This window comes from Meles meles, chromosome 6, assembly GCF_922984935.1.
Source record: "Meles meles chromosome 6, mMelMel3.1 paternal haplotype, whole genome shotgun sequence".
NCBI lineage: Eukaryota > Metazoa > Chordata > Mammalia > Carnivora > Mustelidae > Meles > Meles meles.
Window position 1 is genome coordinate 53,576,773 of NC_060071.1, and position 27,954 is coordinate 53,604,726.

The 27,954-nt window shown below is 40.6% G+C and overlaps 2 protein-coding genes across 3 annotated transcripts in view; one reads left to right on the top strand and one right to left on the bottom strand.

The window, feature by feature from the left end:
* The window catches only part of SUPT16H (SPT16 homolog, facilitates chromatin remodeling subunit), a 39,516-nt gene extending 20,388 nt beyond the window's left edge, over positions 1 to 19,128 (top strand). Inside the window, exons 7-26 of the mRNA XM_046009585.1 lie at positions 269 to 441; positions 1,877 to 1,967; positions 2,959 to 3,032; positions 3,169 to 3,281; positions 4,734 to 4,799; positions 4,917 to 5,012; positions 5,106 to 5,221; positions 5,311 to 5,464; positions 5,897 to 6,024; positions 6,524 to 6,659; positions 6,766 to 6,892; positions 7,144 to 7,262; positions 7,751 to 7,876; positions 8,239 to 8,351; positions 8,878 to 8,953; positions 9,551 to 9,720; positions 16,072 to 16,201; positions 16,830 to 16,959; positions 17,088 to 17,165; positions 17,805 to 19,128. Coding sequence (XP_045865541.1) covers positions 269 to 441; positions 1,877 to 1,967; positions 2,959 to 3,032; positions 3,169 to 3,281; positions 4,734 to 4,799; positions 4,917 to 5,012; positions 5,106 to 5,221; positions 5,311 to 5,464; positions 5,897 to 6,024; positions 6,524 to 6,659; positions 6,766 to 6,892; positions 7,144 to 7,262; positions 7,751 to 7,876; positions 8,239 to 8,351; positions 8,878 to 8,953; positions 9,551 to 9,720; positions 16,072 to 16,201; positions 16,830 to 16,959; positions 17,088 to 17,165; positions 17,805 to 17,950 — 2,362 coding nt within the window. The 3' untranslated portion in view covers positions 17,951 to 19,128. The remainder of the gene's footprint in view (positions 1 to 268; positions 442 to 1,876; positions 1,968 to 2,958; positions 3,033 to 3,168; positions 3,282 to 4,733; positions 4,800 to 4,916; positions 5,013 to 5,105; positions 5,222 to 5,310; positions 5,465 to 5,896; positions 6,025 to 6,523; positions 6,660 to 6,765; positions 6,893 to 7,143; positions 7,263 to 7,750; positions 7,877 to 8,238; positions 8,352 to 8,877; positions 8,954 to 9,550; positions 9,721 to 16,071; positions 16,202 to 16,829; positions 16,960 to 17,087; positions 17,166 to 17,804) is intronic.
* Positions 19,129 to 19,427: 299 nt separating this feature from the next.
* RPGRIP1 (RPGR interacting protein 1) overlaps positions 19,428 to 27,954 on the bottom strand; it is a 42,822-nt gene continuing 34,295 nt past the window's right edge. For both annotated transcript variants that reach the window (XM_046009172.1, XM_046009173.1), the window contains 3 exons: positions 25,550 to 25,634; positions 22,401 to 22,531; positions 19,428 to 19,540 (listed from right to left, as the gene is read on the bottom strand). In XM_046009172.1, coding sequence (XP_045865128.1) covers positions 19,428 to 19,540; positions 22,401 to 22,531; positions 25,550 to 25,634 — 329 coding nt within the window. The remainder of the gene's footprint in view (positions 19,541 to 22,400; positions 22,532 to 25,549; positions 25,635 to 27,954) is intronic.

Sequence of the window (27,954 nt, forward strand, 5' to 3'; positions counted from 1 at the left end):
TAAACTGTGATGAATAGATTTTGGTATATTCGTTGTCTGTTTAGGATACCACAACTCAGCTTCTCTCTGAATTTTTATCCTGCGTTTTGGTCACCAATTTTACTCCCTTATAACCTGCTTTGTTTACTTAAAAAAAAAAAGTTTAGGTCCTTCTTGCTTCAGCTTTGGGATATAGCAGGAAAAGGTGTGATTACAGGTATTGTATGGCAGGGATACTAAGGACTTGGCTCGTTTTCATAATGAAATGCTTTCTTCCTTTGGTCTCTAGTGACAAGAATCACATGCATTTTGGGGCCATCACTTGTGCCATGGGTATTCGCTTCAAATCTTACTGCTCCAACCTTGTTCGCACTTTGATGGTTGACCCTTCTCAGGAAGTTCAAGAAAATTACAATTTTTTGCTCCAACTTCAAGAGGAACTGCTAAAGGAATTAAGACATGGTGAGGTGCCTTAGAAAAGAAGGTTTAGAAATGATGTAACAAAAATGTTTCTAGTGTTTATGTGCATTTCTGTCCCTGAGGCTCTTGTACTAAAAATAGAATCAGATTTTACCAACCTTGAATCATGCTACCATTCCATTCTTAAGTCTCCTTTTAGGTTACATTGGTTTTAATTGGTGTTTACAAAAAACTTCTGTGACTGGTTGGGGCTCTGTGTCCAGATCCTCTTAAAATACCTTGGCCTTATTACTTTCCTTTAGAAGGTTTTGAGAACTAGTATCTTGGCAACAGAATGTATATTGCTAATTTACATCAAACGGATACAAGGATCATAGTCTCAGAACTAATAGCAGCTCTGCTAAGCAAGCAATTGTCTACCTCAAAAGGCAGCAGAGTGCTTGACACCACACCTCTTTTGTCTTGAAATTCCATACTCCCAGTTAGCTAACTGGGACTTTATGTGTTCCACCTTTAAGCTACTCTGTAAGCCCACCCCGTCTCTTCTAGACACTCTTCCTCATGATCTCAAGTCAATCTTGAGAAATCCTATTGGAAATCATAGTCACATGTAGCTTGGTGAGGATAAAGACCCCTTTGAGGCCACCGTTATCTAGACTGTTCTGGCTTGAAATGTCTGTTCATATCCTAAATAGTGAAAAATTAAGGCCAGAGTTCTTCTAATAGTAATTTACCTCTTCAGTAGTCCTGTTTTTCAAAATGTGTATTTAATATCATGCCATTTATCTACTGTTAAATTATTTCACTGAGACTACCTAGCATCTCATAGTTCTCCTGAGTCAGTGATTCTCAAGCAGTATAATGAATGATTAGGTGACTAGGTGAATTATTTTTAAAAATGCAAATTTCTAATCCCTACCACTCCTGCAGCTATCTTTTTTTTTTTTTTTTTTTTCTTTTAAGGTTTTTATTTAGGGGCACCTGAGTGGTATAGTCAGTTAAGTGTGCAACTCTTGGTTTTAGCTCAGGTCATGATCTCGGGTCATGAGCCCAGGTTGGGTTCCATGTTCAGTGCAGAGTCTGCCTGAGATTTTCTCTCCCCCTCTCTCTCTTCTCTTTCTGTTTGTGCACATGCATGCACACTCTCAAATCTTTAAAAAATTTTTTTATTTATTTGAGAGAGAGAGCACACATAGGCACATGTAGGGAGGGGCCGGTGAGGGGTGAGGGAGACAAGCAGACTCCACTCTGAGGATGGAGCCCCATATAGGGCTTGATCCCATGACCTGAGCCAAAATTAAGAGCCACTGAGCCACTCAGGCACCCCACAGCTGAAGTTCTCAGTTCACACTTTGAGAAACTCTGCTTTAGGGGACAGGTGAAAAACTGTTGATAAACCAAACCAAATCAAACCTTTTTTTTTTTTTTTTTTTTTTTTCTTGAAAGATACTATGTTTCCTCTCTGTCTTGTCATTAGGTGTAAAGATATGTGACGTGTATAATGCTGTCATGGACGTGGTTAAAAAGCAGAAACCAGAGCTGCTGAACAAAATTACCAAAAATCTAGGGTAAGATGTGATAATGTACATTGTCACTCTGAGGAAATTTTCATGACTGGCCATGGTCAGGCAAAATATTCTTAGATTGATTCACCATTTATGGTGAACCAACATATAAATATCCAACATTTATGGACTGTTAAATACTGAACTTAGATGCCAAACATAGTGTTATCAGAGAATGTGAGAAAGATTCCATTTCTACTTCCAGGGATGGGGTGGAGATTTTTACAGACCAGTGTAGTAGATACCAATAGGTTGTTCTAGGCTTAAATTATTAGTGTTAGGATACATTACTATTTCCTGTCTCAACACCTCAACTCACGTTTGTAAATGAAATACTCTGAGATGTCCTACTATTTATATTGTTTTTCAATTTTTATCTAATTAAGTATTTCTTAGGTGTGTTTGACATTGAACACTTAGAAATACTTAAGAACATCTTACAGAACCAAAAACCTTTCGGGAAACAAAGGCTGTGGTCAGTTTCTTTAGATGGAAACTAGTCTGGGATATGTAGTTTCTTTCTGGATTTCTCTGATAGACAAGAGGAAATATATCAACCTGTACCAAGTCCTGGCCCAGGTGACTTACTGAATCCTTGTTATAAACATTCTACTAACAGTCGCCTTGCTTAATCTAACATTACAGCCTTGGTAATATACCCATTAATGGTCTGTCAAGTTGTTTATAGGAAGACTCTTAATTTGATTTCATGGTAGAATAATAAAATTTAAGTATGAGTGAGTAAGCTAAAATAAAGAAGGCTTGATGTAATAAATGTTACATGAGGCACTTAATTAGGAAATTCTTTTCAGCATATTGTTAGCCCAAAGACTGTCCTCGAATCCTGCTCCTTAAATGACTGATGAGCAGAGGCAAATCACTCAACATGTTTGCCTGCCTTATCCTGAAAATTGAAATAGAATATATTGTACTCGATCCACATTAGAGATCTTTTAGTCTATTTGCTGTAGTTTCTCTTCATTTCTTTTTTTAGGTTCGGAATGGGAATTGAATTCCGTGAAGGCTCTTTAGTAATTAATAGTAAAAATCAGTACAAACTGAAAAAAGGTGAGTTTTGCAGGCATGCAGTAGGAAAATACTTTTTTGAATAGTTTCCTGTAGCTTTATTTCCCCCTTTTTTGTGTAAACTTTACCCTTTTCCATTCTCTCAGAGTTAGACACTGATTCCTGTTTGCTGTTGTAGGGATGGTTTTCAGCATCAATTTGGGATTCTCTGATCTGACTAACAAGGAAGGGAAGAAACCAGAAGAGAAAACCTATGCTCTCTTCATTGGTGACACAGTGCTTGTGGATGAGGTATGTATTGCTTCTTTAACTTTTGAGTGTTTGTGAACTGACATTGAAGATACATTTTGTACTCTACGGGTTTTTTTTCTTCAAAGTGTTTGTCAGATGCTAGCTGAAGGGAGAGATCCGTGACAGTGACCTAATATAGCTAGGAATAGATATTGTCATCCCAAATACAGGGAGTGATTTAAACTAAGCCATGCATGGGCCGCTTGGGTGGCTCAGTCGGTTAAGACTCTGCCTTTGGCTTAGGTCATGATCCCAGGGTCCTGGGATCAAGCCCTGCATGGGGCTCTCTGCTCAGTGGGGAGCCTGCTTCCCCCTCTCTGCCTGCCTCTCTGCCTACTTGTGATCTCTGTCTGTCAAATAAATAAATAAATAAGGGGCACCTGGGTGGCTGAGTGAGTTAAAGCCTCTGCCTTCAGCTCAGGTCATGGTCCCAGGGTCCTGGGATTGAGCCCCGCATCGGGCTGTCTGCTCGGCGGGGAGCCTGCTTCCTCCTCTCTGCCTACTCATGATCTCTGTCTGTCAAATAAATAAATTTTAAAAAAATAAAATCTTAAAAAAAAAAAATAAACCATTCATTACTTTGTGACTTGAACCCTAATCATGATAATAACAGGAACTAATTCTTTTTTACTTTAACAACAGCTTTATTGAGTTACAGTTTATATGCCATATAATTCACCTACTATAAGTATATAATTTAGTGATTTTTAGTGATTTTCTGTTGTGCAACCGTCACTACAGTCTAATTTTAGAACATTTTTATTGCCTCAGAAAGAAACCGGGTACCCTAGCCCCCCAAACCTAGGAAATGACTAACCCACTTTCTTTTTTTTTTTTTTTTTCCCTTTTTATTAATTTTTTCAGCGTAACAGTATTCATTCTTTTTGCACAACACCCAGTGCTCCATGCAAAACGTGCCCTCCCCATCACCCACCACCTGTTCCCCCAACCTCCCACCCCTGACCCTTCAAAACTAACCCACTTTCTAAGGGTTTGCTTGTTCTAGGCTTTTGTGGCCTTTTGTAACTTTGTTTTTGTTTTCACTTAGCAGAACTGATTCCTTAATAGCATATACTTCTGATATCTTATTATGTAAGGACTTTCCTGCAATAGTTCATCAAATTATAATACCCTACGAAGTAGATACTTTGCCCTCAAATTTAAAAAAAAACTGGGACACAGAGCAGTAGCAGTCAATAGCCAGATGTCACCACTAGGAAGTGACTGAGCCAGGTTTCAAATGAAGCCTGTATTCTTAATCATTATCTTAGTGTTGCCTGCCAAATTATAGTTCCTCATGAGGTTGGGAAAATCAAATCTGTATGTATTCATTGTCAAAGATTTTAGTATCCAGAAATTTCAAAGCACTGCTTTCCTATATACTAGGTTAGAAAGTGAAAGTGCCTCATTTAAATGCTCTTATGAATGTCTGACTTCTTCCTTTTATTCCAGGATGGCCCAGCTACTGTTCTCACTTCTGTGAAGAAGAAAGTGAAGAACGTGGGGATTTTTCTAAAGGTAGGAAAAAGGAAGATAAGTGGTGTAGGAAGTTTGGCACTATAAAAAGGCAAAAATTATGTTGGCTAAGAAGATTAAAACTGGAATTTCTGAGTGTGATTTTTTTTTTCCCCATAGAATGAGGATGAAGAAGAGGAGGAGGAGGAGAAAGATGAAGCCGAGGACCTGTTGGGAAGAGGTTCTCGGGCAGCTTTACTTACAGAAAGGACACGAGTGAGTTTATGGTTTCAACCTACATTGATCTCTACCTGTCCTTTGGTTTGTATCTGGCACCCATTTGTAGGACTGACACTTTTCTTTCTCCAGAATGAGATGACTGCAGAAGAGAAACGAAGAGCACATCAAAAGGAACTGGCAGCTCAACTGAATGAGGAAGCAAAGAGGCGACTGACAGAACAGAAAGGAGAACAACAGATTCAGAAGTAAGAGTTTACATCGGGCAGCAAGGTTGTCTTAGGTTCATATGTGATTTATGGCAGTTTCTTACAAAAATTTTTTATCCCCACTCTAGAGCTCGCAAATCTAACGTGTCCTATAAAAACCCATCTTTGATGCCTAAGGAACCACATATTCGGGAAATGAAGATCTATATTGATAAGAAATATGAAACTGTGATAATGCCTGTGTTCGGTATTGCGACGCCTTTTCACATTGCCACAATCAAGGTATGAACGTTGAGTCAGGCTCCATCCAGACTGTTTCTGAATCTGAAACTAGTGATTGTGCTCTCCACATACTCTTTTTTGGACTGCACTGTCTCTCCCCACCCCCTGCTGTCCCTCTTCTTCCTTCCCAGTTTTCACTTTGCTAGAAAGTTCAGTGATCTAGTCTAGAAATACCACTTGCAGTAAGCATTTTTTAACATGTAGTTGGACACGTGGCTCCTGGTGCTCGGAGGTTAGTGATTCTTTTGGAAGCACACATTTGGTCTTACAAAAAAATAAGGTACAGGTCATTAGAGCTAGATCAAGATTTACAGGGTAGGTTTAGCAGTCAATTTGCAACTTGCAACTTAACTTTATGTCCCCATAACTACTAATCCTTAATTTGGAAAGAAGCCTGTTTATTTTGTTAATGCTTTTCCTTTCTTTGAGCAGAATATAAGCATGTCCGTGGAAGGAGATTATACTTACTTGCGAATCAACTTCTATTGCCCAGGCAGTGCTCTGGGCAGGAATGAGGGCAACATCTTTCCTAACCCAGAAGCCACTTTCGTCAAGGAAATGTGAGTCCCCAGGAAAAAAGCATCCCCAAATCCCGGCTGGTTGGAGTGGTACTCTCAGTAACATTTCGTTGTCTCTGCTGTGTCCCCCTCGGTGGTACCTGTTTAGAATCATCCTGCTAGCTTTGTAATGTTTTGAGGATGGAACCCAATTTGGAGTGCTCATGAAAATATGTTAAACTGATTATATATGTTTCATAGTAGAATTATAAATAAGGAAATGCATGCGTCATTGGAGTTCATTCCTTCGTGGTATGGAATGGGATAATCGACTATGCCAGATTTGAAAAACAAGTGTGATTTCCCACCCAATGGATTAGCCATCTATAATAGTATGTTTCAGAGAGAAGAAAGGGAGATGTTTTTCAGCTTTCCAGACATTGTCCTACTATTCACTGGTACTTTTTTCTCCTGAAAGATATTAAGTCTTAAAAATAAAGAGTGCAAGTTACCCATCCTGATAAAGAAACTTAGATATGTTTTGGCTTCCCCTTTTTAACAGTACATACCGAGCTTCAAATATGAAGGCTCCTGGAGAACAGACAGTACCAGCCTTGAACCTCCAGAATGCTTTCCGAATTATAAAAGAAGTACAGAAGCGCTATAAGACCCGGGAAGCAGAAGAGAAGGAGAAGGAGGTAAGCTTGCACACAAACAAAGCACCTTTCTGCAACTGGAAACGTGTGGGTTTGGCAGACACAGCAGAGATGCATGAGGATTCACATTGATTCTCATTCTACTTAGGGCATTGTGAAACAGGACTCCCTGGTGATCAATCTCAACCGGAGTAATCCCAAACTGAAAGATCTATATATTCGCCCAAACATTGCCCAAAAGAGGATGCAGGGTTCACTGGAGGCCCATGTCAATGGTATGGATAATCTCTCGTGGGTCTGGGCTTTGTCTCTGGGGCACATTTGTAGATGATCAGATAATACAGTATGTCAGAGAAACGCTGGGAGGAATCTATTGACATTGTTCCATGGGCACAAGGAAAGGAAAGCCCTCTGTGGTTTTTGGCATTTTCTCTGACCCTATGCAAATCAGCCAGAAAAAATGCAGTGTCTTCTGGCCTCACCTCATGCTGCTGCTTGATGCTTAGCTTCGTTCATTTGTCTCCAGGCTTCCGCTTCACCTCTGTACGGGGAGACAAAGTGGACATCCTGTACAATAACATCAAGCATGCTTTGTTTCAGCCGTGTGATGGAGAGATGATTATTGTCTTGCACTTTCACCTCAAGGTACACCGGTCTCCTTACTGTCGGGTCTTGGGCAAGATCTTTGTGTCACCCTCTTTCCTTTAAAATAGTGATGAATAATATCACCTGTCACATAAGATTATTAAGAGGATTGAATGAGATAAGGTTTATAAAGTTCACTGTGTCTGAAATCTAGGAGGTGTTCAACATGTACGTTCCTTTGGTGTGATACCTAATGACCACCAAACAAAAGGTTTTCTCCAGATTCCTGTTTCTGAAAAAAAAAATGTTCCTTAGACGCACTTTATTTCCAGCCTAATCTCTGAAGTCCGTTCTAATAAATAGTACTTTTTAAAATTCATTGGCCATTCTCAGATGTCATTATTTATGATGACACCAGGGATGTTTTAATTATCTTTACATAAATGCCATGGTTTCCAGCATAGGTATTATTTCTTTTTTCATCTTGTTTGTTATCTGCTTCTTTGAGTTTTCTGATTTCTTTCTTGTGCTTTCTGCTCTGCCCGCAGAATGCCATCATGTTTGGGAAGAAGCGGCACACAGATGTGCAATTCTATACGGAAGTGGGAGAGATTACGACGGACTTGGGCAAACATCAGCACATGCATGACCGAGATGACCTCTATGCTGAGCAGGTCCATGAGATTTCCTGGGGTTTTTTTGGGGGGTTTTTTTTTTTTTTTTGCAGGGTACTGAGGTACCTTGTGGTTCAGATCTGAGTTCAGTAGTCATTGTATTTTATGAACCACTCCTGAATTTTTCTGTGGAACCACTTGAGTATGTGCGGGGATGGCCCAGTGCCATGGTTTGTGGATTAAGCATCAGTTGCAGCCTTGGCCACGCAGTTACAGTGTAGTGATCTCTAGGACAGTATCTGTGTCAGCATTGTGGGTATGAGAATTAAGGACTGTAGAAGCATTTCGGACTTTCTGAAGGGATGTACTATTAACAAGTAAAGTGATGCCTATGGTTAATTCGTATTTTTTTTCTTATACAGATGGAACGGGAAATGAGGCACAAACTGAAAACAGCCTTCAAAAATTTCATTGAGAAAGTAGAGGCTCTAACTAAGGAGGAACTGGAATTTGAAGTGCCTTTTAGGGACTTGGGGTAACATATCTCCTCATCTTTCTTTTTTTTTTTTAAATTTTATTTATTTGACAGACAGATCACAAGTAGGCAGAGAGACAGGCAGAGAGAGGAGGAAGCAGGCTCTCCGCTGAGCAGAGACTCCAACGTGGGGCTTGATCCCAGGACCCTGAGACCATGACCTGAGCTGAAGGCAGCTGCTTAACCAACTGAGCCACCCAGGCGCCCCTCTCCTCATCTTTTTGGCCTGAAGTGTTGCTGTCTACCTATTAGAAAAATTAGTTATTCCTCCTTTATAATAACTCAGCATAACAGATCATTCCCTTTTTCCTTTGATTGAAAACCTTTGAGACCTCCATTCCCTCTTGAACATTTTTAGGGCTGGGGTGAGTGGCTCAGACTGAGAGGCTTCCCCTGTAAATGACTCTCCAGTATGCATGCTGGAGCTGGGTTTGGAATGGGGAAAGGAAAGAAGTGTATTGTGGCAGCAAATTTCTCCTGCAATGGGCCCAATCTTACGTGAGTCTTTTTTCTTACTCTTTTTCAGATTTAATGGCGCTCCTTACAGGAGTACTTGCCTCCTTCAGCCCACTAGTAGTGCGCTGGTAAATGCTACAGAGTGGGTGAGTATTTCTTATCTCCTTTCAGTAAAAAAATTGTTAGAGAAAAGAAAGCAGAAGGATAAGTATTTTGAAAACTAGGTCCTTTTTATTTCTGATGATTTTCATTTTAAAAAGTTACTTTTTTAAAAACTTTAGAGCAGGGAGGGACAGAGGGAGAGAGAAAATTAAGCAGGCCCCACACCCAGTGCGACATTAAGCTTGATCTCACAGCCCTGAGGTCATGACCTGAGCCCAAATCAAGTCAGATGGACACTTACTTAACTGACTGAGCCACCCAGGTGCCCCGATAATTTTGTTAGACATAAATTACTAAACAAAGGATTCTTCGAAAGTCTCTTTAGTTTTTTAAATAGTCTCTTCATAGTTCCCTTAATTTTTTTCTCCCTGAGGAAAGATTTTGATCTTAAAAATCCTTTTACTGGGGCTTCTCAGCACGTTATATTCCTGTTAGTCTTTCACAAAAAAAAAAAAAAAAACAGGAGTGCTCAATCTCTCAAATAAAATCTTAAAAAAAAAAAAAAAAAGATTCTGACAGAATTTGAAAAGCCTGGTGCTTTAGGGGATTTATGTGGTAGTGATCCAGTTTCTCCCTAACAGCCACCTTTTGTGGTGACCTTGGATGAAGTGGAGCTGATTCACTTTGAGCGGGTTCAGTTTCACCTGAAGAACTTTGATATGGTGATAGTGTACAAGGACTACAGCAAGAAAGTCACGATGATCAACGCCATTCCTGTAGCCTCCCTAGACCCCATCAAGGAATGGTTGAAGTAAGTAAATTGGCCAGCAGTCTCCCATTTATCCTGTGAGCCCTGTATTACAGAATATGAGTGTGGTGTGTTGTATATAAAATCTGCTGGTGTACTTGAGGGTAAACCTGCCTTTGGGTTGAGTTATATCCCAGGACTTAAAAATTTGAAATCTTATTGGATAGTGTTAATAACTTTTTCCTGAAATTCCAACAGTAGTTGATGTATACTTACACATACAGAATCAAAGTCATAGATTTTTTTTTTGACTCTTCGATAGCTGTATAAAAATAAACACGTGTGTAATAATTTAATTATAAAAAGGGAGGCATCTCTCTTACCAGTTCTTATTTTTATTGAACGATGAGATAGAAATTCTTTTTACTTTAGCCTTTGACATCCATATTTACACACTTCAGCTAAAAAAATTCCTCACGGAAGTATGAGAACTCTGTGTCCAGGAGATGTTACTCTCTAGGTGTAAAGGGTGAGGCTTGGTTAGCCTTGAGTATAGTTTGCTCTGCCCACCACCCCCACCCCCATTACCTGTGAATGGGAAGTGCTATAAGTATAAACCTCCTCTTAAGAAGTGGGTTGAGAGAATATAGAAATTAAGTTATGAGGAAGATACAAATTTGTGGTTTCCCTGAGGATTTTCCTAAGAAATGTGCAGGTAGGTAGTGGTGTAATATCATAAATACTATGTGTAAATGTATATGACTTTTTAAAAAACAAGTTTTATTGAGGGAAAACTTACATGTAATAAAATGCACCAATTTAAGTATGTGATTTGATGAGTTCTAGCAAATGGATACAGTCTTGAATCTACCATCATAATCAGGATATAGAAGACTTCTTCACTCCTGAAAGTTCCTTTATAGTCATTCCCCTTTCCACAATCTTATCCCTGGTTTCTATCACTGTACACTTGGCTTCTTCTAGAATTTCCCATAAATGGAAGCCTACAGTATGTAACCATTTGTATCTTGCATCCTTTACTTAGCTCAATGATTCTGAAATTTTGAAGGTTGAATGTATCCTTTTTATTATTGAGGAGTATTCCACTTCACGGATACTCCATACCGCAACTACCACTTAGTAGACATTTGAGTTGTTTCCATGTGGGGGCTCTTATGAATAGCTGCTATAAACATTATATAAGGTCTTTAAAGTGTAAATGTAGGTTTTCATTTCTTGGGTTGATGACCTAAGTGTGGCACTGCTGGGTTGTATGGTTTGTCGTTAAGTCTGTGTTCAACTTAACTTTGTAAGAAACTACCAAATCGCTTTCCAGAAAACCCGTAGAAAGCTGCATGTTAGAATTGTTCCTATGCATCCTGATCAACACTGGCTTCTGTCTCTTTTTATGTTAGCTGTTCAGTGTGCAGTGCTGTCTCATTATGGTTTCAATTTGCATTTCTGTGATGACCCATGATGTTGTTGAACATCTTTTCACATGCTTATGTGTCATTCTGTGTCTTGGAGGAAGTAACTTTGTATTTTTTGCCAGTGTTAAAAAGGAGATTGCTTGTTTGAGTTGTAAGAATTCTTTACACTGGATAGGGACACCTGGGTGGCTCACTCAGCTAAGCATCCGACTCTTTGAGTTCCACTCAGGTTATGATCTCACGGTCATGAGGTTGAGCCATGTCATGCTCTGTGGTATGTAAGCATGTAGTCTGCTTGAGATTCTCTCTCCCCCTGTGCTTCTCCCCCAACTTGTGCATGTGCACAGGCATGCTCTCGCTCGCTCTCTCAAATAAATAAAATCTTTTCTAAAATATAAATTTTAAAAATTCTTTAGACTGGATATATATATATTTTTTAAGGTTTTATTTATTTATGTGACAGACAGAGATCACAAGTAGGCAGAGAGGCAGGCAGAGAGAGAGGAGGAAGCAGGCTCCCCGCCAAGCAGAGAGCTCGACGCGGGGCTCGATCCTAGGACCCTAGGACCACGACCTGAGCCAAAGGCAGAGGCCTTAACCCACTGAGCCACCCAGGTGCCCATGGATATATATTCTTAAATTTGGTTTTGTATATGTTTTCTTCTTCTTTTTTTAAAGACTTACTTATTTTAGAGAAAGTGTGAGTCTGGGGAGAGGGAAAGAGCATCCTCAGGCAGACCCCCCACTGAGCTCATAGCCTAACACGGGGCTCAGTCCCAGGACCCTGAGATCACGGCTTGAACCAAAATCAAGAGTCGGCTGTTTAACCGACTGAGCCACCCAGGCACCCTTTGCATATATTTTCTTTCAATAGTTTCTATGCCTCTTCATTTTCTCGAGTGTCTTTTAAAGACTAAGAAACTAGTAAAGACTAGTGCAAAATTCTCATGAAACCTGTTAGATCTAATCTTTCTATTGTAATTTGTGCTTTTTACATCTTACCTAATAAATGGACTAACCCAAAGTCAAATGTTTTCTGTTTTCTCCTAGAGTTTTATAGGTTCAGGTCTCCTATTTAGGTCTGTGATCTATTTGGAGCTAAATTTTTTACTGTAGTATAGGATCAAGGTTCATACTTAGCCTACATATAGCCAGTTACTCTAGTAACATGTGATGAGATTATCCCCTAGTTACTGAATTATCTTGGCATCTTATTAAAAAAAAGAAATCAACCATGTAGGAAAGGGTTTATTTCTGGATGATGTTCTGTTGCATTGGTGTCTGTGTGTCCTTATACCATTGTCATAATTATTGTAGCTTTATAGTAAGTCTTGAAATCAGGTAGTGTAAGTCTTCCAGATATGTTCCTTTTCAAAACTGGCTGTATTAGGGACACCTGGGTGGCCCAGTTGGTTAAGTTTCTGCCTTTGGCTTGTATCGTGATCCCAGGGTCCTGGGGTTGAATTCTGCATCAGGCTCCTTGCTCAGCAGGGATCCTGCTTCTCCCTCTGCCTGCTGCTCTCCCCTGGTCCTGTGTCATGCCCTCCCCCCCACTACTGACAGATCTTAAAAATACATATATTACATTGACTGTTCTATGTAAATTTTAGAATCATCTTGTGTCTTTCAACAAACTGGTCATCTTAATCTAAGTTACCAGTTTTAGTATTTGTACAATTTATGAAATGTTCCCTTTCATTCCTAATATTGATCATTTTTGTTTCTTCCTTTTTGTTAGTCAGTTTGCCAAGCAGTTTAATTTTACTGATTTTTTTTTCCATCATGAAAAAATGCGGGACTTGATCCCAGGACTCCGGGATCATGACCTGAGCTGAAGGCAGTGGCTTAACCATAGTCCTTGTTTCATAATCTACTTGGTGTTTCATTACTATAGACTTCTAGCTTTAGAAGCTTTTTGGTTAATGTTTGTATGACATGTCTTTTTTTTTTTGTCCTTTTACTATTGACTGTGTTCAAAGTGGCTCCATTGGAGATAACATATATCTGGGTCTTACTTGTTTATTCTACTCTTAATTGGGTTGGTGAAAACAGACCATTTACATTTATCATTAACTATCAGTATGGTTGGGTTTAAGTCTGCTTTCTTGCTCTTGGTTTTTCTCCTCTGTTCATTGCTTTTCTCCTCTTTTTATGCTCCCTATTGGATTAATTTTATGATTGTATATTAAAGTCTTTTGGGGGTTTTTTTGGTTTGGGTTTGTTTTGTTTTGTGGTGTTTTGGGTTGTTTTTGTTTTGTTTTCTTTTAGTAATCTCGACACCCAACATGGGACGCAACCTCATGACCCCAGGATCAAGAGGTGCATGCTCTTCTCACTGAGCCAGGCTCATGCCCCAAGGCAGTTATCTCTTAATTTATAAAATGGGGAAAAAAGTCTTCACTATTTACTCATGTATTTACCATTCGTGGTGCTCTTCACTCCATTGTGTGGTTCCAGCCTTCTGTCTGCTTTAATTTTTCTTTGCTACATAAACCTCCTCCTTTTTAGCATTTGAGGCACAGGTGTTCTGGTGACAGATTCTCTCAGCTTCTTCTTTAAAGTCTTTATTTCCCTTTCATTGTAGAAAGATGTTTTTTGCTGGATGTAGAATTATAAGTTGAGTCTTTTTTTTAATATTTACAAGATGGTGCTCCATCATCTTCCAGCTTACCTGGCTTCTGCTCAGATGTCTGCTGTCTTTCTTTGTACCTCTATAAAGATTGCCTTTTTTCCTCAGGGTATTTATTTTCTATTTGTATCATTGGTTTTTAGCGTTTGATTATTAGGTGCTTTGCTGTGTTTTAAATGATTATTCTGCTTAGTGTGCATTGGGCTTCTCAGATCTGTGGGGTATGTGGTTTTCATCATATTTAGTAATGTTTTATCCTTTTTTTTTTTCTAGAGAGAGAGAAGACAAAAGGGGCCATCACTCTTCAAATATTTTTGCCCCCTCTTTTTTTTCTGAGATTAATTACACGTTTCTTCACTCTCCAGCATCTTCAAGTTTCTCTCTCCCTTCATTTATAATAACTTTTTTAAATATTTTATTTATTTATTTGACAGAGAGATCACAAGTAGGCAGAGAGAGGGGGAGGGAAGCAGGCTCCCTGCCGAGCAGAGAGCCCGATGCGGGGCTCGATCCCAGGACCCCGGGATCATGACCTGAGCCGAAGGCAGAGGCTTTAACCCACTGAGCCACCCAGGCTCCTATAATAACTTTTTAAACATCATTATCTGATACTTCCATCCACCATCTTTGTATTTTCTGGGTCTGTTCTACTGGCTGATCTTTTTCTTCTGCCTTTTTGCCTGTCTGATATTTTGTGATCAGCTGCCAAACTGTGTGGCTACACATTTTTGTGTGCTGTAGGTTTTAACTTTTCTAGATTGCATTGTAGGTATAGTTGAATGACTTGGATACCACTTGGTCTTTCAGAAGTTGTTCTCAAATGTCACCAGTGCTGGTTCAGAATAACTTTTTGTCTAGGACTAATTTACCCCGTTGCTGGGGCAGTACTCTTTTGAGGACTCTGATTCACTGTTTGTCATAGGGTCTTTCCACTGAAGCTGGTGGGAACAGAAACTATTTCCAGCTCAGTGTGAGATCTGGGAATTATCTGGCCTGCTGCTTTCCAGTGCTGCTTTGCCCAGCTCTATTAGCTTTCTCTCATACACGTGGAGATATGTTCTCAGCCACAGATTGGAGGGGATCCCTCTTCACATTTCTAGAACTCTATCACTCTCCTCTAGTATTCCTGCCTCAAAATTATAGCTGTCTCCGCCTCCTCAAATACTTCTCTCAGTTCTGATTGGGTTCCTCTTCCCTGCATAGCAGCCTGGGAACTGCCTCCAGACAGAAAACTTAGGCAGTTATAAATCAGAACCCTGTATGTTTCCTCCTTTATAATCCTGTGCTGCTTTTCATCCAGTGTTTGAAAGCTGTTTCTTTTTTTGTTTGTTTTTTTAGAAGATTTTATTTATTTGAGAGAGAGAGAATGAGAGAGAGCATGAGAGAGGAGAAGGTCAGAGGGAGAAGCAGACTCCCCACGGAGCTGGGAGCCCGATGCGGGACTCCATCCCAGGACTCCGGGATCATGACCTGAGCTGAAGGCAGTGGCTTAACCAACTGAGCCACCAGGCACCCTGAAAGCTGTTTCATAGCTCGTTTGGTTTTCTAGTTGTTTAAAGTGAAAAGGTAAATCTAGTCCATTTTATTCCACCATGGCTAGCAGCACAAGTTACAGCATGTACAATACCAGTGCCTATGACGAACTTGTGGCAGTGGTTTGCAGATAGGTTTTGTGTCGAAGGTTTCTTTTTATGATCCTCACTGTTGTCATTTCTTTGGTTTCCTTTTTTTTCCTTCCTGCCCACTTGAATTGATTGAGCTCTTCTCAACAGAAGTGGGTAAAAGAAAGTCATCTAAATATCTTAATACAAGGCCCTTTTTAGGTACTAAACAAACAAAAAACTTATCCCTATCTTCAAACAGACCTTGCACCAAATAAGCAGTACGTAAGAAAGCAGTGGGGGATCGGGGTGGGAAGGCCAGGGCCAGTTGCTGTTTCTGAACTGCAGTGGTGCGAGTGATTAGAGCTGGAAAGTAAGAATCATAGAAATGGTTATAAGTTGAAACTACTTGCAAATAAGAGTCTGAGGGGGAAAACATAGATGAGGAGGAGAAAAAGCTAAGGGAGGATCAGGGCAGTCGGTACTTAAGAAAGAAAATGGAAAACAAAAACTTGAGCTTTGTTCGAGAGACAAAGCATGCTTCGGTTGGAATGCTGCTCTGTCGTGAAGGCTGGTGTCTAGCAGACCAGATATCAGCCACCAGGTCTGTTCTGGTGGCATAGTGCAAAAGAATGTCTGCTATCTTATATTTAGAAAAAGGTTACCTGAATTCAGAGATGCTTGTGAACAAGATGACACAGTACCTTCTCAGAAAACAGAGTTGATTTTGACTTCATACTGTCCCGTTTCTCAGTTCCTGTGACCTAAAGTACACAGAAGGAGTACAGTCCCTCAACTGGACTAAGATCATGAAGACCATTGTCGACGACCCCGAGGGCTTCTTCGAACAAGGTGGCTGGTCTTTCCTAGAGCCTGAGGGTGAGGTGCGTGAGTGTGGGGTTTCTTTTCTGGTACATGGTGGTGCCCATTACTGTCGGGCGGCTAGGAAATGCCATTAAGTAACACCAAAGGGAGCAGACCGAGTGGGAGCTTGGTCTTACTGTGTTGTTTCTCCAGGGTAGTTTTACAGGTAGATGATAAATTAGGGACTGGTAGTCACTCAGATTTCTTTGAAATTGCAAAATTATTCTTTCTTGGTATTGGGAAGAAATTCTTCAGCGCATTTTTACTTTTTTTAAAATTTGAAGTATAATTAACATATAGCACAATATCAGTTTCAGGTATAACTTGAGGGCATTTTGCAAAAATGTTTTTCTAAGAAGTGGTTCTTCCATCACTGCATTATGCAGTATTACAAGCGTATTTTTGTGGTTAATTTTCCTAGGTAAGTAAGGGTGAAGTGAATATTTAAGAAATAGAATTAGATATTTGTCTAATTGCACTTTACGTCTCTTCTATCTCTTGGTCACTCAGGGTTTTGGGGTTTTGTTTTATTTTTTTCATGTAAAAAAGAAATAATGTTGGTGTGCCAAGTGGGTTAAATTAATTCATTAATCAAGTGAATGTCAAAAAAACATCCAGTAAATGGTATTACGCTCTCTGACTCACCAGGGGAGTGATGCTGAGGAAGGGGATTCAGAATCTGAAATCGAGGATGAGACTTTTAATCCTTCAGAGGATGACTATGAAGAGGAGGAGGAGGATAGTGATGAAGATTATTCATCAGAAGCTGAAGAATCAGGTTAGTCTATAGGGAAAATTTTTCATGGCTTTCTAATTTACTGTCATTTTCGGAAACTCATAAAGGAGGAAAGAATTCTGGCATTCCATTCCTATCTAAAGACCAATGCTTAATCCATTTTATTTTAGACTATTCCAAGGAATCATTGGGCAGTGAAGAAGAGAGTGGAAAGGATTGGGATGAACTGGAGGAAGAAGCCCGAAAAGGTAAATTTTTTGTTGTTTGTTGTTGATTTTTGAGGCACAAATTTTTAGCAGATTTTAGTATTGTGAAATGTTATTTGCCTACTATGAATAACAAAAGAACACTATAAAACTCAGTTATAGCTGCAGCCTCATCAGAGGAACAGATAAACTCTGGAATGCGTCCACACTCTTCCAAGTGGCGTGACTCTGTAACGGATGCTTTCTTCACGTGGGCCCATAGCTGGGATAGCCATATAAAGGCTCCAGAATTAGGCCATCCAATTTCCAAAAATAAGTCCTGTAATAGTTTAACTTTCTGGACCTCTTCTGGGTTGGGATTGTTTTTGTAATACCAGTTTAATTACTCTGAACCCAAACACCAGATACAAGTTAAAAGGTGAAAAGGAAATATTACCTACTGGATCCCAAGCATTGGGATAGGCCTTATTTAATCAGAAAATAATTTTCCATCATACAAATACATAAACCAAGGTTCAGAAAAGTTAAGTACTTGCCCCAAATCACACAACCAAGAAGTGACTAACAGATTAAAACCTCAGTTTGATGGCAGAGTGCACACTGTCGTGGTGCATACTGTTATGTACTATTAGCTATCGAAGCCAGCCTGTCACTAACCAGTAAGGCCTTTCTCCTATTTAGCGGACCGTGAAAGTCGTTACGAGGAAGAAGAAGAACAGAGTCGAAGTATGAGCCGGAAGAGGAAGGCATCTGTGCACAGTTCAGGCCGTGGCTCTAACCGTGGTTCCAGACACAGCTCTGCACCCCCCAAGAAAAAGAGGAAGTAACTTCTGAACTTTGGTCCTCAGCTCCATTCTTTATCCAGCCAACCCCTACAAATTTTACATGACATAGAAACTGTATTTTTCCTTTTTTTTTTTTTCCTTTTGAAGTTTGGCCATTTGTGTTTATGGGTTTAGGGGGCCATTTGTGTGGACCAATCTACTCGGGGAATTCCAGGCCCACCAGGACACGTGCCAGTGGCCCCATCCAGATGGCGAGGGAGGAGGTGTTCTTGAAGAAGGGCAGAGGCTTCCACTGTTAATAAGTACCGTTTCATTCCTCTCTCTTCCTGCCACCTTCTGCCAGGACATCGATGGCTTCTGACATCTTATTCTCTGATGTCTCAAAGCTGTATTTCCAAGACATTGGTACAAGGTGACCCCTAACTACCTGTACCATGGTTCTTGACCAGCAGATCCGAGCCTCCATCCTCCCTACTGCCATGACCTTCCTCACATCTCTTTACGTCCCATCTTTGCAGTACTCAAGAAAAAGTTGTTGGAATTTGCTAAAAGTTGTGATAAATCATACCACCTGAGCTAGTGAGGCAGATCGGGCTGGTAACTCCGTCTGAGTTTCCTGCTTTTTGGCCTCACACAGATAGAGGTGTGTCTGCTGCCTTGCCTTGGAGGACCTAAGAAGCAGTGGCACTCCCTGGCTCAGTTTCCTCCTCCTCACAAATTCACCCATGGTACCATGGTAGGAGCAAAATTACCACTGTTTCTTTTCTGATGTATCTGAGGAAGAATGGTTGTGCATCACACACTGCTTCTAGTGAAACCTAGAAGGAGGCTCAGAGGAATCAACATTGAGATCTGGAAGGGGCAGGTCATGCCTGGGGCCTAGAATACGGATGAGAAAAGAGAAGAGGAAGGGAGGCCACGTCTACAACACAGCCTCTCGTCACTGCTGCTCCTTATTTTTACTGGTCTTGCATTGTCCTGTATTTATCACAGTTTCTGTTGAACAGCTTTTTAAGTATTTGGGGAGTTTATCTTGCCATCCTCCCCCTCCTGGTTCTCTGCACTCACCTGTCCCACTGCAGTTCCTTCTGTGTTCTGTGACTTTAAGAGAAGAGGGGGGGAGGGGTTTCGGATTTTATTTGTTTGTTTGTTTTTTTCTCCTTAGCAGTAGGACTTGATATTTTCAATTTTGGAAGAACTAAAAGATAAATAAACTGTGGTTTTTTTTTTTGTTGTTGTTGTTGTTTTGTTTTTGTAAACTCACCTTTTGTGAACATTATTTTGCAATTCCTGAAAGCAGGCCTGCTTCTCACTGGGAGAGTGCTGAGACATTAGAGAATAATGCCTTTGTCTGGGGAGGATCACAGAAATTGGCTTTCATCCTTTTAAGCTTTTGTCATTAGGTTGAGAGATACCAGACAGCACAGTAAACCAAATTCATGGTATAGCAAGTTACTTTATAAGAGACTTTTTACTATGATTCGCTCAGAAAGTTTAGAATGGAATAGTACTTGCTCCATCATGAAAACATATCTTCTGTCATCTCCTTGTAAATAGCCTGGAGGGCAGCAGCAGCTTGAAGGGACACCTTCAGCCTTCCTATTTGGGTGACCTGATCTCCAGGGCTGACAACTGTTGGGAGAGGAAAGGCAAACAGGTCAGGTGGCAGCACTGTTCAATTAGAAAACACTTAGCTAACTGCCATGTGTTGTGTGTGTGAATGTGATACTCAAAGTCACTCCCTCACAGGGGGCACAGTCTAGCGGAAAAGGAGAGAGCACAGTCAGTACAGCACACGAAGTGCTCTGATGAAAACTCTGGGTACTTTGGGAACACACAGAAGTGGCACCTAAGCCAGGATGGAAGAATCAGAAAAGGCTTTCTGGAGACAGTCCCTGAGCTAAGTCTTTAAGATATCGTAAGCACAGGCCAAGACATGAGAACACGACAAGTTTAGAAAGCTACAAGAAGTGGCAGAAGCGAAGCTCTGTATATATACAGGGTGCCTTGGGTGGCTCCATTGTTATGCATCCAGGTGGAAGACCCTGTAAAGAAACAAGGATTCCCCCATAGAGTGATATGGAAAGTCAAATGGTGTAAAAATGGGAGAATGGCATGCATGTATATGTCTTTTTTCCCTTAAAGATGTTACTCATTTATTTGATTGAGAGAGAGTATGCACCCCAGAGGAAGAGGGAGAAGCAGACTCCGCACGGAGCAGGGACCCTGATGTGGGACTCGATCTCTGGACCCTGGAATCATGACCCGAGCCAAAGGCAGACGCCCAACCAGCTGAGCCACCCGGGCACCTGAGAATGGCATTTAAAAAGGAGAATAAGCAATAATTTTAGAGATTTAGAAAGGTCAGGTAGGATGAATAAGGAAACCAACTGGATTGGGCAGTTAGGAAAATTGGTAAGAGCAGAGTCAATAAAGCATTTGGATGAAAACTTGATTATTTGTTTTTTAATAAAGATTTTATTTATTTGACAGAGATCACAAGTAGGCACAGAGGCAGGCAGAGGGGGGGGAAGCAGTCCCCTGCTGAGCAGAGAGCCCGATGTGAGGCTTGATCCCAGGATCCTGGGATCATGACCTGAGCTGAAGGCAGAGGCTTTAACCCACTGAGCCACCCAGGCGCCCCATGAAAACTTGATCTTAACTGAACAGTGTAGGCATAGCCAGAACAGAAAATATTTCAAGGAGCAGAGTTTGAAAGTGCTAAGAGAAAAGAGAGCTGCAGGGACAGAAAGCAGTGTTTTGTCTTTGAAATCAGGCCAACATGATTAAAGCCTGAGTGGAAGGAAGGGCAGCCAAAATAAATTACTATAAATTTTTCTTTTGATTAAAAAAATCAAAATCATTGAGACATTCATTGGCTTTATAAATGTTGAGGTCCTGACCAGTAAAGGCTTCAGGGAATGTTTCTTCTCTACAAAGGGCACTGAAGCCAGGAAGAGTGCAGCATGTCTGGGGAATGGGGACAGGAATCGAACTTGGGAGTACAAGTTAAAAAGCAGTTGACAGAGACTGCACTCACCATGTGCCAGGGAGCCAGCCCTGTCCTAAATATTCCTATCCCACAAGCCTTCACTTAAGCATTCCCTCAATCCTCTGGACAAGCCTGTGAGGGAGCAACGCTATTCTCCTTTTGCAGTTGGGGAAACCTGCACAGAGAGGTACGGTACATGACTTGCCCAGTACCTCAGCTGGTAAGGTACTAGAGGAATAAAATGAAGAATCGTATCCACCAGCTAGTTTGAACTCTGTATCCCCTGGTCTGAAAAGTATCCCTCAAATCTCATTATAATTCTATATCGTGACTCAGTACACATGTACATGAGAAAGTGTCACAAAATAATCTGTGTGCAGAGCACTCTGATATTTTCTACATTTTCCCCCCCTCAGTTCTGGTCATGACTTCCTAATTTAATTTCACCGTCCATTATTTGGTTGGTAAGGACTGGCAGTTTGAAAACCTTTGGTCTAGTGGGTGATTTTCGGACCCTACTACAGCCTTGCAGATAAGGTAAATGTGAAATCCCAGACACACAGGGTTAAGAGCAGTGGGACTGGACAGAACAGGCCCACCTAAAGGCATCCAAAGGCAGATATTTTTCAAGCATGCCAGTCTTGCAGCAAACAATGTTAAAAACAGATTTAAGAAGAAGGTGGTGATCAAACTTTCTGTAAAGAAACACTGTAGCAGATGGAAATGGGGTGGAAGTGGGGATGTAATCAAACACTTCTGAAGCAGCATGGTTAAGATTTGGTAACTTAAAAAAAAAAAAAAACCTCACCCCAAAAAACTCAGTAACAAATACCATGAGGTGTGAGGGAGCAGGTGAGTGAGTGTTGAAGAGACTAGGGGAAGTGTCACACATTACAACCAGAGGGTATTGGGGCGCCTGGGTGGCTCAGTGGGTTAAAGCCTCTGCCTTCAGCTCAGGTCATGATCCCCGGGTCCTGGGATCGAGATCCACATCGGGCTCTCTGCTCAGCGATGAGCCTGCTTCCCTTCCTCTCTCTGCCTGCCTCTCTGCCTACCTGTGATCTCTGTCTGTCAAATAAATAAATAAATCTTCAAAAAAAAAAAAAAAAGCAAAAAACGGAGGGTGTTTGCTGCCTTTACAAACCTTATATGCTTAAGAGAAATCAGAAATTCTGATGTGGAAATTTGACTGAAATTAAAAGAATTGGTCTTTTCAAAATTCCCCTATTTCAAACACTGGAGATTTTCATAAAGATTGTATTCTGGTTGTCATGAGGCACATGGGCTAAAATATACAACTGACTACTCATGCTCGATCTAGAAATAAATACAGCTACAGTTATTTCAATATTAAATATACAAACTGGATTTGGATCCAGTTTGTATCATCACCTTCATAGTGGTAATTATACACTGAAGCAAAACCGGAAGAGAATTTGTGATTAGGCTGATTCCCTTAGAAATAAGTGAAACAGAGAAGCATGAAAATTTATTACTCACTCTCTAGCTCTTGCTCTACACCGTCTCTTCCTGATTCCATGATCTGCCACAGTTCCAGAAACGCGTATCCTACTTCTTGACATTCTTTCTTTTCATCGTCCATAGGATCACTTACCACTGTAAACTTTAAACTAAAGGAAAAATTCCATTTAACTCATTACTGCTGATACTGTAAGGCTTAAAATACATATGTAATGATAAAGGTAATCATAAATTACACAGTGCTTTCCCTGAATCAGTTTTCCCTGGCCTTCATCTTACATAACTGTAATGGCAAAAAAGAAGGAACTGGTGTATTTTAAAGGAATGACAGGTCTGGAAAAGAGGGAACTAAGACTCGAGATGATGCAGTTGATCAAGCTGTCTCAAAACTGTTCAGATAGGGGCACCTGGGTGGCTCAGTAGGTTAAGTGGTAAGTGTTTGCCTTCACTCAGGTCGTGATCCCTGGGTCCTGGGATCTAGCCCCTGCATTGGCTTCCCTGATCAGCAGGGAGTCTGCTTCTCCCTCTCCTTCTAACTGCTGCTTCTCTCTGTCAAATAAATAAATAAAATCTTAAAAAAAGAAACCTATTCATATAGGATTCTTCTAAGATAGCTTACAACTCTGATGAAAGCTTTGTCATAGACAGTGAAGGTGTTTGCACAAAAACCAAGCTTATAGGAGAATTAGAAGAGTTCTTAGATTTCTAAATAACAGTTGGGTATCAAGCCAGAGCAAAGGAAAACAGAAGAAATACAGAATTACAAAACGTATAAAAAGTGTATTCCTTTGAGTTCTATGTCTGGAGACGACACCAGGGTGCAGGGCACGTGCCCACGAGCAGCCAGGAGTCCACAGCACTCATTATTCTCCTGACTCAACTCAGTGAAGAATGATACGAAATTCTAGAAACTAGTACCTATTTGATTTTTTGAGATAAAATTCACACATAAATTCATCATCTTAACCATTTTAAAGTGTACAATTCAGTGTGTTTTAGTAAATTTAGTAAAAATACAGTGTGTTTTAGTCTCCAGGAGACCACCAATTGACTTTTTGTCTCCCTGGGTTTGCCTATTCTGGACATTCTGTATCCCTATTAATTTTTTTTTAAGATTTTATTTATTTATTTATTTATTTATTTGATAGAGATTATAAGTAGGCAGAGAGGCAGGCAGAGAGAGAGGAGGGAGCAGGCTCCCCACCAAGCAGAGAGCCCAAATGTGGGGGCTCAATCCCAGGATCCTGAGACCATGACCTGAGCGCAAGGCAGAGGCTTCAACCTACTGAGCCACCCAGGCGTCCCTCCCTATTAATATTTTAAAAGCAAATACTGGTGGCTAATAGTGCTAAGGGAACAAGAATAGGACTAAATTTAGGACTTAAAATCACAGCTAAACAGGATGAAGCTAAAAAGAAGAAATTCTTCAGAAAGTGACACGTTCTTAGCTCCCAAAGTAATATTCATTGGTGATAATGCTTCTGTATCCTTACTGAGAACTACAACAATGCAAAGGGATGATACTAACTACCTGAACCCAATTTTCACCTTTCTAGGTACAGGGCACAATACCAAATGCATGTGTGCATGCATTCATTCATTCTTCATCATTTATTCATTCATTCATTCACAACTCTGAGATCAAGACCTGAGCTGAGGTCAAGTATCAGATGCCTAACTGACTGAGCCACCTAGGTGCCCCCCAAGAGGCTTTAGATAAACTACATTAATTATTTCAGTTGTATCCTCACAGAAGCCCTCAAGCCAAGTAATATTCAAATTTCACAGAGCTAGTAAGTGGAAGAGCCAGGATTCAAAACCAGGCTTTCTCTGATTACAAAGCCAATGTTCTGTCCACTGTACGTCAGTCGAAATCTAAAATTGAATAGAAGGTTACAAAAAGAAAAGGAAAGAAGCTACCACTGTAAGGAAATAAAGGAAGAAAGTATTCTAGGAATGCTGAGAGAAAAAAGGAAAATAACTAAATTCAACATTTATGCAGAAGGGAAACAAAACGCTTTATATTTTCACAAGTTACCAGTAAGCTTCTATCTGTTTAAGTACACAGTGACACTGAGGTCAGATGCACTATTTATTTCCATGGCTCCTTCTTCAGTCCTTTCTATGACTAACCCGAGACAAAGTAAATGCAAATTAAACAAATTTATTGGGCCAAAACACCAGCCCTGTATTATTTCTTACCCATACACTTGAAAAGGAGGCAACATTGCTAGATCTTGCCAAAAGCAAAAAAAAGAAAAAAATCCAAAGAGATGCCCACTTAAATTTGAATTTCAAATTTCAGCTGAATGGTGAATAATTTTCTTAGTATAACTATGTCCTGCGCATTTCATTGGGAGCTTCTAAATGGAGGCCTCTTCACACCAGAGGAATAACAGGGACACGTCCCTAAAATTGATAGTATGCCTCTAATTTACTTCAGTCACATCAAATTAATCCTGTAGAGAAATAATTTTAAAAATCTAAACATGTGGGGGCTTGGGTGGCTCAGTCAATGAAGCATCCAACACTTGATCTCAGCTCAGGTCTAGATCTCTGGGTCATGAGTTTAAGCCTCGACTTGGGCTCCATGCTGGGAGCCTTCTTTAAAAAAACTAAATATGGGGGTGCCTGAGTGGCTCAGTCGGTTAAAGCCTCTGCCTTCAGCTCAGGTCATGATCCCAAAGTCCTGGGATCAAGCCCCGCATCAGGCTCTCTGCTCGGTGGGGAGCCTGCTTCCCCCACCCCTGCCTGGCTTTCTACCTGCTTGTGATCTCGGTCAAATAAATAAAAGCCTAAAAAAAAACTAAATATGAAATTACTACCATAAAGACGTAATATTTGGTAAGCTAGCAATGGTACTGTGTGAGATATAAATTATCTGGGAATGTCAAAGGGTTCTGTCCATTCCTTACAGAGCACTATCAGTATTCAAGTATTTGCTGTCACAAAAACAGTGTCATCAGGGGCTGGCTCCGGTGAGAGAGGAACTACACTGATGAGATTCATCTACTTTACCAGGTGGCTGCAAACATGAATTAGCCTCAAGGAGATGAGTAAGTTCATACAAAAGAAGTTATTAGAATATTCAATATCAGTGCAAAACCAAACTGAATTCCTGGGTGGATAATATCTCCCTTCTTTCGAAGTGGGAAGCAGATGTTTACCGTCCTTGCTCTGGATCTTGTTTCTTCAGCATGGCGAAGAGAAACTGCCTTCGGCCTTTTTGTTCCAGTGGGTCCAGGTCTATCACTGCCGTAAGGATAAGAGAGGAGAAAAGTGAAGAATCATGCAATGTTGCCATATGAGCACTAAGACCTTCATAAGCGGCACACATAAAGCCATGACAGAAAAGAGAGGTTGGCAATTGATGGCTCACGGCAGGCCACCTGTTTTGGTACATTAAGTTTTTACTGAATATAGCCAACACCTATTTGTTTACATATTATCTATGGTTGCTTTCCAACTACAGTGACAGAGTTGAATAGCTGTGACAGAAACCATCTGGTCCACAAAGCCGAAAATATTTACTACCTGGCCCTTTAAGAAAAAGTTAGTTGACCCTGATAAAAAAGAAGCCTTACAATCTGCCTGGAAAGCTGTTAGGCCATTGTGCCAAACATGCTCCCACCACTCTAAAGCTGGAAGAATGCCAGGAGACTGATTTCTTATGGTCATGCATAGATTTGAGTTTTGTAGCAGGTTCAACTCAAGGTGCCTGTCTCAACACCCACCCTCTCCCTTTCTCCTTATTTATATATGGGAATGCTGCAGCCTCAAGTACATTAGCGTATGTTTTTCAGCCTTTTATTTAGCTAGGTTTGGCTGCAGCACGATAAGTTCTGGCTATTGTGTTATGTATGCTTAACAGGCTCAACTGGGAAGCATCCTTCCTTTCCCTGGCAACCATGAAGGGTGACAGGCTCACCCAAAGGATGTAAGACAGGCGCTAGCTTGATCGGAGGGCAGGATAGGAGTCTGGACTCTGATAGGATCGCATATCCTCAGTCCAGGACTGTCCCCCCTCAGAATTCATTTTATGTAGGGACGCCTAGGGTGGCTCAGTTGGTTGGGCGGCTGCCTCCGGCTCAGGTCATGATCCCGGCGTCCTGGGATCGAGTCCCACATTAGACTCTGTGCTCGGCGGGGAGCCTGCTTCTCTCTCTGTCTCTGCCTGCCACTCTGTCTGCCTGTGCTAGCTCTCGCTCTCTCTCTCTGACAAATAAATAAATAAAATCTTTAAAAAAAAAAAAGAATTCATTTTATGTAAGTAAGAAATAAACTTCTACCTCATATAAGGACAGGATATACTTAAGGGGTGGGGAGAGAAGGAATAGACAACAACAAACAGCTCTTAGAAATCTAAGACAAATTTTCAATGACTGGAAGTTAAGACTAAGGAAATCTGAGGGAGCACCTGGCTGGGTCAGTTGGTAGAGATTCTTGATCAAGTCTTGTGAGTTTGAGCCCAGGCTGGGGGTAGAGTTTACTTAAAAGAGAAAAAAAAAAAAAAAAGACTACACCTATTAAGGGACACCTGGCTGGCTTACTTGGTAGAGCAGGTAACTCTTGATTTTGGGGTTGTAAGTTTGAGCTCCAGTCCCACGTTGGATGTAGAGATGACTTAAAAAAAAGAAAATATATATATATATCTATCATATATATATATATATATATATATATCTCCTCTCTAAAATATTTTTTTAATCTATTTTTTTAAATAATTTAATTTTTTGGTAAGCTAGCAATGGTACTGTGTGAGATATAAATTATCTGGGAATAATTTAATTTTTTAAATCTAATTTTTTAAATATTTTTTAATATCTAAAAATATTTTTTTAATTTTTTAAAGATTTTTTAAAGATTTTATTTATTTATTTGACAGAGAGATCACAAGTAGGCAGAGAGGCAGGCAGAGAGAGAGATGGAAGCAGGCTCCCCGCTGAGCAGAGAGCCCGATGCAGGGCTCGATCCCAGGACCCGGGATCATGACCTGAGCCAAAGGCAGTGGCTTTAACCCACTGAGCCACCTGGCGCCCCCCCCCCCACCCTTTTTTTTAGAGAGGGGATTGGGGGTAAGGGGTAAAACGAGAGAAAGAGAGAATCTTCAGCAAGATCCATGCCCAGGACACCTGCGTGGCTCAGCGGGTTAAGCCTCTGCCTTGGGCTCAGGTCCTGGGATCAAGCCCTGCATCAGGCTCTCTATTCAGCGGGTAGCCTGCTTCTCCCTTTCCTCCGGCCTGCCTCTCTGCCTACTTGTGATCTCTCTCTCTCTGTCAAATAAATAAATAAAATATTTAAAAAAAAAATAAAAAGATCCATGCCCAGTGTGGTGCCTGATGTTGAGGTCAGTCTCACAACCTTGAGATCATGTCCTCAGCCAAAATCAAGAGTCAGATGCTTAACTGACTGAGCCATACTTAAAAATAAAATCTTTAAAAAATTAAGGAAATTTCCCCAAAATAGAAAGGATAGAAGTGGGATTATAGGAAGAAAATGAGAAAATGAGGGGTGTCTGGGTGGCTGAGTTATTAAACGTCTGCCTTCAGCTCAGGGCATGATCTGGGGGTCC